The 10,597-nt window shown below is 34.1% G+C and overlaps 1 protein-coding gene across 1 annotated transcript; it reads left to right on the forward strand.

The window, feature by feature from the left end:
• Positions 1-7,649: 7,649 nt before the first annotated feature.
• Positions 7,650-9,077, forward strand: LOC114650977 (olfactory receptor 1-like). Its single transcript, XM_028800932.2, has one exon. It carries the CDS (start codon positions 8,054-8,056, stop codon positions 9,008-9,010), a length of 957 nt encoding a protein of 318 aa, XP_028656765.2. The 5' UTR covers positions 7,650-8,053; the 3' UTR covers positions 9,011-9,077.
• The last annotated feature ends 1,520 nt before the right edge of the window (positions 9,078-10,597 follow it).

Here is a 10,597-nt window from a genome sequence, read left to right on the forward strand (position 1 = left end):
GGAATACATGCATTTCATTTGTGCTCAGTGACTACAACAATCTATGTCAACACGTCATTAAAACAGAAAGCTTGTTCAGGTTTTAGTAATAATTGACAAAATGTAGACATGAAGTGTATAATATGTGAAGACTGAAGTCCAAATATCAAATAAACACTTTAACAAAAGGTACAAGTATAACAAAACAAGTGTGCTTTTATTCAAGAATATAAATGCAGAAAAAGAACTCACATTAGGGTGCAACATTGACATGTCCTTAATATGACCGCTTTGATGATTCAGCAGTACAAACTGTTAACTCGTAATCAAGATGTTCTTGGTTCGATCCCGGGGGCCTCCGTTTTGAGTAGTGAGCTGCTCTTATTCTTACTATTATAGAATAAAAACATACATTTGATTTGAGTCTGTAATGGATTAAAGGCCAGAAGTCCACATGACCGTCATCATCAAGTTCTTCCATGATAACCCTGAATACCATGAGTACTGATTGAGGTCATTTATGTTAGGTAGAATGCCTAGAGGGGGCTGGGTGGTCTTGTGGCCTGGAACCCCTGCAGATTTTATTTTTTTCTCCAGCCGTCTGGAGTTTTTTTTTTTTTGTTTTTTCTGTCCTCCCTGGCCATTGGACCTTACTTTTTTTTTCTATGTTAATTAGTGTTCCCTTATTCTAATCTTTATTTATTTAGTCTTTTTTCTCTTTCTTCATCATGTAAAGCACTTTGAGCTGCATAATTTGTATGAAAATGTGCTATATAAATAAATGTTGTTGTTGTTGTAATAGCCCATGTAAATTTATGGTACTGATAAAGGTTAGCGTTTTTTTTTTTTTTTTATTTATTCAGTTTTATTCTCTCAGTCACGTTCATGCTTGCCCCGATCTGATACTGCTGTTTTTAAATAAAGAGATGCTATAGAAGAGGTGAACTAAGATGAGGACAGGGTTCTACATCGGAGTACAAGAACAGAACCCCTCCCAGCAAGAAACATGCACTCACATATAAGAACAACGCAGCCGCAGCAGGCGTAAAGGTGAAAGAAGGCACCATTTGGATGCAGCAACAGGTCGGGCGTCATCCTGCAAGTCAATATGCCCCACACCTATCCTTCAAGAAAAAGCAGGGCTTACAGAGCTCGCCAAGGTATCATGCAAAGTCCTGTTTGTGATTATGTTTTGTGATGGTCTTTATATAAAAAAAATGTATATGTTACTTATATAAAAGCCAGATCGAATGGTATTTACCTTGATTCATTTACTTATCTTCCTACAGTGTAAAGTCACAAGTATACTGCAAAGCTTCCCCTGTTTGATCGACATGGGCACGATCACAAACTACATGTATACTGAAATGAATTTAGCTGCAGATGGAAGCTCCATGCAACTGTTGTTACTGTTTTGTCCAGAAACGGTTTCATAAGGCTTTATGACCTTAGTCTCGGAAAGTCTTTCTCCCATGTTGCAGCTGGGATCTTTTCCTGAATAAAATCAAGCACAGTTGCATAAGGTGCAACAGGATTTATCTTGTTTCACTATTCACTATTCAACAGCACTCATACCTGAGGACTGCCTTTCTGTTAGTACTGTTCTACCCAGTCTGGTCTTGATATGCAGCTAGTGCAGTACTATATCAGGTACACTGCAAGTGACTTATAGTTACAGCGTCTCCAATTGCTATAATAATGGGAGTGTTGTAAATTGTTCCTGATTGCATTATTATTTCTTTCAGTGTTTTTATTGAAGTGGTTTGTCCTTGTGTCCGGAAATGGAAATGCACTGTGTTCTTTAAAACTTCAGAAGACTCAGAGATCTGAGGCTGCTTGGCTCACTATACTTTCATGGAATCAATTTCTGATTTGCAGTTTGTTATGTGGAGAAGTGAGAAGAAAAAATTAGCAAAGACAGGAGCTGAAGGTTGTTACTGTAACAGAGGTTTCCTTTTTTTAAAGCTTAAGTAACAACATAAGCTTAATTTTGTATAGCGAGATTACAGCAGCAATAAAAAACGCTGACACTGAGGATTATCTATTGCATTCTGTGGCAGAGATGACCAGCTCACATACACAACACTACCACATTATTTAAATTAAATGAATGGGCATTACACCCAACGTCTCAGAGTCTTGTTACATCTGCCTTAAATGTTCCCTGCATTGAACATACAGGTGATTTTGCAGTCACTAAGGGCTTTTTATGGATACTGTGGCAAAGTGGCCTGGGAGTATCCACAATGTCTTCATTAAAGCCAATGTCAAGAAGCGACAAGAATGTTGATGAACAGTTATGCCCTTCATGCATACCTGTTGACACCGGTAACTAACCCTCAAATGACAGCCAAAAAGCAATACAATGGAATACACAGCATGGTGGTAGGCAAGATATAGGTGTAGCTACTGCATGTGTAAAATGTTCTTCCACTGTCTTCCGCTGTATTTAGTTATTTGGATTTTTTCAAAAAAGTATCATTTATCAACTTCTACAGCCACACAAATTCTAACCCTAACCCTAACCCTAATTTTATTAATATTCTTTAACTTTAACTTTTTATTAATGTACAAAGGATCCCTTTGAACACATTGCAAACTATGGTCAACAAAAGGACCAATTCTTAATGGAAAATATCATACTTTATGCAAATATAGGGTAGTCATGTACATAAAGTAATTTTTTAAGCTAAATTAACTTAAATTAAATATATAAAGTAAACCTCCCCATTAGTTAATTTTCTGTTAGTGTGGGCAACGCAAGTCATTATCAAAATAAACATATAAAAATATCATATTTTGAAGTCTAAAAAGGCATTGATAGCTTCAGTCCTGTGTCAAGACATTTTTTGAGGACACATGGCAAAAATAAATAAATCGGTTACAGAATATAGCAGGTAGCTTTGTACTTTGAACTAAAATCTGAAAATCATATCTTATTCCTATATACGTGCATAAGAACCATAATTTTTTTTTAAATGTCTGCTTGCCGAAGTAAAAATGCTTTGGCGTGACTGTGTGGAGAACACATCACAACTTAAAAAATTGATTGATTACATTACATGAAATTTTTTTGTCACATTAGGTTTTTCTCCAAGTTCAGTATTTATCAATATTGTGTGATGAATATACTACTAAATTTTAAGTAGATCTGAAAAGCTTGTCTTATTAAGTAGAAAATACTGATTCTTATATGTAATGCTTGTTGAGATGAAGAATATTTTTTTCAGTGAGTCATCAGTGAGGTAAAGATTTTAATTTTGGCGCTGCTTTAACTGATACATTTTTTGTGTAACAGATGACTGGGTTGTGTTCTGTACTTTTGGAACTAGTGTTTGTAACTACCGACCCATGAGAAGCTCTGCTGGAGACTTCCCACACTTTAAATGTGTTGCCCTGTACTGTATGCTAACAGTACCAAATATGGTTCTTCATTATTTTCTGCTGCTTTCTTTAAAAGTTTTTTTTTTTTTAAACTTGAACACCTTTTTCTGCCTTCCCATTATCCTGTGGAGAATGTGGACTGATAGTGTCATGCTCAAACTCATACTGACAGTCAAACTGTGCAAATTCTTTACTGGCATATTGTGGGCCACTACCAGAGACTCCCACATTTGGCTATGCCATGCCAATCACCCGCATTGTAGTGTGAGTAAAAAGGAGCGTGATTTCTGAATAATCAGAGAAATAATCAATCAATAGTAGACCTTAAAAGTAAAACAAATCTATTCCTACTTCCTCCAACGGTTGTTTATGTGGGTCCATAATCATTGGCTCTTTTTGTTGTCTGTTTTTATGTTTAAGGCATGTTGCACAGTTGCAATCATATTTTTGATGTTCAAACAAATTCCTTCCCAGAACACAGATTGTCTTGCCAGACACTTAGTTTTTTCAATGCCTAAATGTTCTTCTGCAAGATTTCTTTTGTCAGTGAGGTTGGAATAACAATCTGCTTACCATTCGACAGAAGCTCTTCTACCACTAGTAATGTGACCCTAAGGAAATAATTCTGCGGTCAGGCTTGTTTTGGCCAGTCACCTTGCATTAGCCTTTTGCAAATACTTGTCTGTAGTGGTTTCCATTCTTATTTTTTGTCTTACAGTTGTCCTGGCTTCAAAACCATATGAAACTGACTAGTGATTTTTCTAGTTCTTATGAGCCTACAACCTCTGACCTTCCATGTGTTGCTCTAGATAAAGTATCTGCAACAATCAGATACTTCCCAGGTTTATAAGAAGTTCCACAATTGTACTGGTGTAGTTTCATCATCATCCTCTGTATATGTGGTGTCATGTCATTCAAGTGATTTTGGCTAATAATGATACGTGGCTTATGATCAGTTTCTGTTTCAACAAAATGGTAATCAAAAATGTAACAGTGGAACTTCTCACATCCAAACACAACACCCAGGCACTCTTTTTCAATTTGGCCATATCGTGTTTCAGTTTCTGTCAGTGCCCCTGCTGCATACAGTATGTTGTTTTCTCAGCTGAACGTGGTTGCCAAATATTTGATATATAATTTGATATATATAATATATTGATATATATCCTGTTACCTTTTTTTTTTTTTTTTGGTATAAATATGTTTTATCTAACTGCCTTACCTTAACCTTTCTTATTTCTATTTGTCTGTTTTATTTCATTCTGTCTGTTACCTGTTATTAGATGCAACTGAGAAGGCAAATTTCATGTTTTCCTGTGTAAACATGACTAAATAAAGAAACCTAACCTAACCTAACCTATTTTCCTGAAAATTAGTTGCAGCTGGCTTAGACAAATTGTTTTTTTTTTCTAGTACCTCATGATGCCTTGCAAAACCAGTTTGACATCATGTTAACTTTCATGTATACATATTGGATGCATAATCCACCTAACATGTTATATCATAGCCCAATCTGCTTTGTACATGATTGGCACCCACGTGTGTTTAAAAAATAAAAACAAAAAAAAAAAAACTTGCAGTATTTTCATTTGAGGGGTACATTAGCTGATTATATTGTAAATATTATGTGTAGAGCCACCAAATATTTGAAACAAACTCCTGTGTGCTCCCATGTCTAATTTAGTATGCTGTTCGAATGCATGTGCAATTAGACAGGGACCGCAGTTAAAATAAACCTTAAGGGAACCCGACCCCCCTCTCTCTCTCCCAGAATCAGAAAGCACATAACATCCTGTAAAATAAAAATAATGAAAGATGTATTACTGCTTACACAGCATTTCTATGTTTTTGATGAAGATATGCACAGATCGATTGCAAACAACCGAATGAGCCAGTCCCATGCTGTTGCTTCATGACACAGCCAATTAGTGCCCTGAAGATTTTTTTCTTTAGTTATTACTAGTTTCTGGTTAGTTTTTGTATTTTGTTTGTGGATGTCAGTATGACTGCATCTTTGTTGTTTGAGACATAAGCACATTGGCACAGTGGCTGGCACTGCTGTTCCACAGTTCATGTCACATTAATCAGTTCAGCATAGATGGCAGATGCTTTCCTTGGGCTCAGGGACACATAAAAGACCATTGCACCTTTATAATACATTGTAAACTAGTTCATTTCCAAATTGACTTTAAAGCATTTCGCTGAAAAGTTTAGTGATTTCATTGGACTCATGTTGGAGCAAACTCCACGGGGTTTACTCATCACTAATAAAATGAATGGTTCAAAAAATGTAATGGCTGGCTTTGAACAATATCACAAGCTAACTTTTCTCGCTTTCAGACATACAGAGACCACCTGCAAAGTCTCAAGGTAATGTGTCAATAAGATATTTTGTTTTTTCTTGTGTCACTTAATATGAAGAGATCTGTGCTGTTTTGCTAGCCCTCAGCAGATCACACTGTAAAAGGAGGGCAGACAGTCTTCATAGCTGGATCACAGTGCTGATGATGACCAAAATTTTCTGGGCCTGAACACTATCTTCATTGCTAGTCTGCAACACTCAGACCTTATTTTCATCTGCAAATTATTCACAATACTCACCTTTAAGATTACAATGTGTCTTTTTTTAAAAAAAATTTAATACGAGGCTCCAAAGCATCTGTTACCACGTTGTCCTCTTCCTCAGGTCTTTATTATCTGCCCACAGCCCAAACCGCGCAGGCCATACACCAACACTACCCTGTCCTCTTCCCCACACTTTTTCCTGGCCACAGACTAACCCTCTGATTGGTGAGACTGCATGCTGAATTAACCTCTTTACCTCCGGGGCACTGCATTAAGCCACAAACATACAGAGCTGCTCAAAGCTTTTACAGAAACAATACAATGTTTGATTCACTTCTTAATCAGTTCTTGATATAAAATTACCTGATTTACACTCTGTGAAGCTGAGAAAGAGTCTAAACAAATAACCACATTATTTAAAAAAATTCTATTCTACTCCATTCTAATTCTATTGCAAACCCCAAACATTTGTATGCCCTTTAATTTTATTCCAGCACATTAACAGAAACTGTAATCTGTAATATTTAAAGATATTTGTCTTATTTCAACAAGTATAACTGAAGCAGGTAAAGGTTTTACAGCACAACAGCATATTCTTAAAGCGTGTAGTTGACTAACATCCAACCTTTTTAAACAAGAATGTGAAGCTGACCCATGAGCTGTACAACCAAATTACAAATAGATCTAATTAAACACTTAAGGTCAAGATGGTCAAAAGCCTTATAGAGATCACTTGTAGAGATCTGGGTTCAAATCTGGATTGGCATATGGAGGGTAAGAGAAATAACCAGGGGGTGTGGAAATGGGGGGATATGAGTATTTAGGCAGCAGGAAAGAACAATAATAGCTTTATGGTTCATTTGTGTTTGTACATATTGTGATGATCAAAAACTGTCAAGGAATTTCAGTTATTCCAATACAGAAATAGGAATCATTTTAAATCATAGTACAGTGAACATCACTAATAATATCACTACACTGTATGTCTGTGACATACTGTTAAAAGAGAAATAGCTTTATTTAGGAAAAATATGTTAATGATAATATTCATATAATTATACTCTTTATGTTAAACATTATGTCATGAACTATTTTAATCAAAATAAATACATAAAACAAGTGAGTGAATTCAATTAATTTTCCATCAGATGCCTTACTGTATTAATTGCATACACTGTGCTGATGTAATTGCATATACTCCTTGTTTGAAACGTCTCAAGTGAACTAAGAAAGGTTAACATTAGTCAGTTTTATGAATATGATTTGCATCTCAATTAAAGCACTGCAATTCCCTATATAAAATGCTTTGTTAAATATGAACCAGTAAAGAAGGCAGAATGGAATTTCACAAAATGTAACAGTAAGAATTTTCATAACTCTTTGTACAATATGTCAGATTCAAATCTTTTTTGAATCTTTAAAGAAATCTTAATTTTTTACTTAGAAGCAGAGCTGTACTCCTGCGTGCCAGAAACAAAATAATTTCTTATTACTTTTTCATTTATTTAAGGTTACATTGTAAAAATAATATTTCAAAGGTTAGAGTAATCTTCACATGAGAAACTTCTATATAACTATTTTCTTAATGCATAAGCTTATCAAAAAGCAGTAAGTACACAGTCTAAATTAGTACAATTATCAGTGATTGTTTCTTAGTTTTAGAAATTGCAACAATGTGTCTCTATGATTCTGTTTCAAAAGTTTATATTGTACTCTTTCAAATTACTGTGTTCAAAAGAAAAACAATTTCAAAAATATTTGAACAATTTTACTTTTTTTGATATTATGGTGCACATTTGCTGTTTCAGAAACTGATGAAGACAAAATACTGTAGAAGCATAAAGATATGTTTGTATTGTTTAGGATATCTTACCTTAAATGTTATTGTGTAACTTATGAGCATGTTGAAGGCACAGATTATACTAATGTGTCGTGAATATTATAGTATATCTATTAAAAGGGCATATAATAAATAGTACATTATTCAAATTTCAATACAATTATTTAGAAGCATTGATATAAATACTGTGGTCAGAAGGACTGTAAATTAATAGCAAATATTTAAATATCTTTTCCTAGAAAAATTTATATTACACTGAATGAAAAAGCCAAGATTCTGCTTGTGATGAGTTCTCAGAGTTTAAAAAGTTCTGAAAATAATACATTTGTTCGTCCAGAAATGTTTTATATAAGAGGAATACAGGAGTTGTCCTTTGCTAACTGTTTTTATATTTTTTTATTTATTATGTATATTTTTGCAGTGTTTTCAAATGTAATTGTCATTTTATTAATATATTTAGATCAAAGTCTTCACAATCCAAAATATCTTGCTGTTGTTCACTTGGCCTTAGTCGATTTAGGCACAACTACAGCTGTCATTCCTAAAGTGATAGAAATGTTTCTTTTTAACTCCAGTTTTATTTCATATGAAGCGTGTTTAGCTGATATGTTTTTTGTTCATTTCTTTAATGCAATGCAGTCACTTTCACTGGTAATATTAGCTTATGACCGGTTTCTTGCCATATGCTTCCCTCTTCAATATCACAGCATTAATACTAACAGCAGGATGGTAGGAATCATAGTGTCACTCTGGATGTTTGATGCAGTCAGTTTTTCCATTACTGTGCTTCTAATCACAAGACTCAGCTTCTGCCAGTCCACAGTGGTAAACAGTTTTTTTTGTGATCATGGACCCGTGTACTTCTTAGCCTGCAATGACATTTACCCAAATGTAATGATTGCTTGGTTTGATACAGTTGTGTTTCTTTTTTTACCTTTATGCCTCATTCTCTGTTCTTATATATTCATTGGTGTTACACTGTTTAAAATGACATCAACTGATGGAAAGCAAAAAGCACTAAAAACCTGCATTTCACACATTATCTTAGTTATAATATTTTATGTTCCTCTGGCTATTACGTATATTTTGTCACAGTTTATTGATTCCAATATAAGAATTCTTAATAACTCTCTGTCAGCTACAATTCCATCAATGCTGAACCCCATTATTTACACACTAAAAACTGATGAGATGAAGACAGCTATGAAGAAAGTAGTCAGAATCAAATTTCTGGCACAGTAATTGTGTTATTACATTATAGAGTATAAGACAATTACAAGTTATAACTAATAAAATAAATTCAAATTTATCTGTGCAGATGTCATTGTTCTGTTTACAAAGGCTTTGTATTTGATTAAATAATCACTTATTTTATGAACTGTTTTTTTCCTTGTGAACAATTTTGTAATTTTTTAGCCATTGTCGTAGACTAGTAGATTAAATAAGCATTACTTCATTGATTGTATTAACAGTGGAAATTTGAGTGCTTTTTTCTTAAAAGTGAAAATCAAGAATGTAAAATTAAGAATGTTTCCCTTTGTACATAAATGTATTTTATCTCTTTGTTTTGATACAAGAAGCATTTATTAGATATCACTGCACAACAAAGTTTTTGCTTCTTGAACACTGTTGGGTGTTTCTTATAGATTTTTGGGTGCTGATCATGAACATCACATCAAAATTTACCCATTATGTACTATTTCAGAGAAAAAAAAATGATTAATTTCCTCCACTCACATTTGGACTTCTTCCACACAAATCTTGGTGCTGTCAGAGACGAACACGGTAAAAGGTTTCACCAAGACATTGCTACGATGGAGAAACGATACCAGGGCAACTGGAATCCGTCAATGCTTGCTGACTACTGTTGGACACTGCAACACGATTCACCAGACATTGAATACAAAAGAAAATCAGGAGCAAAACACTTTTAATTCTGTTGAATTTAATAGCTTATGCGAAACATGAACATGACTAAATACGTTATTGTCAGTAAACATATGAATGTCTATTTCTCAGAGTTCCTATGTGATGCAGTAAAACTAAAAATATATTTGTGCATACCCAGTAGGTACCTGTCACAATCAGCAAAAACTATTCAGGAAGCAAGACCTTTCAAAAAATTGTTGTGCAGTGTATTCAACATGTTTTCTTGAAGGAAAAATTAAATTTTGAAGTTAACATTTTATTAACAAATTGATACAACATCACAAATTAAATTTGCAACATTAAAAAAGGCTGAATTCATTTTTTTACTTGATGTGTACTTTATCTCCAAGTCTTGAGTACTGCACTAAATTACAAATATAGTTAAATCATTTCACAAATTAAAATGCAGAAAAAAATAAATGCAGTGCAATGTAGAATCTAACCGTCTTTCAGACAAACAGAGAACACCAGAATGATTAAAATATTCATTGTATTTGGATACATTTATTTAACTTTTTTCCCATTATGTAAATGAAGATGTAAATAAATTCCACTGTTTTTAAAAAACTGCAGCATTCTTTCTGATTGTACATGGTCAGTTTATTCATAGAGAATAACTGTAAATGCACTGGTGGTAATGGCCTGTCTAGCCTCAACACCATCATGGTATACACCCTCCTCTATAAGAGCAGAAAGGAACTTTGACATTTCTAACTTTAATTGTTTTAATGTTTTATAGCATTGCACATACAACTGTCCCAACTTTTATATCCCTGAAATGAAAATCTAATTCCTCCTGATGATTTCTGAAGACAATGCCCATACATATTGTATTGGTTTCCACCATATTGTGGGTTTACTGCTCTGCTGTGCTGTACTGCTCTTTGGTATGCATGAACA

This window comes from Erpetoichthys calabaricus, chromosome 4 (genome assembly GCF_900747795.2).
Source record: "Erpetoichthys calabaricus chromosome 4, fErpCal1.3, whole genome shotgun sequence".
Classification (NCBI taxonomy): Eukaryota; Metazoa; Chordata; class Cladistia; order Polypteriformes; family Polypteridae; genus Erpetoichthys; species Erpetoichthys calabaricus.

What these genes read in the sequence shown, in the direction of transcription:
- LOC114650977 (XM_028800932.2), top strand. Translation starts at nt 8,054, where the DNA reads ATGAGTTCTCAGAGTTTAAAAAGTTCTGAAAATAATACATTTGTTCGT.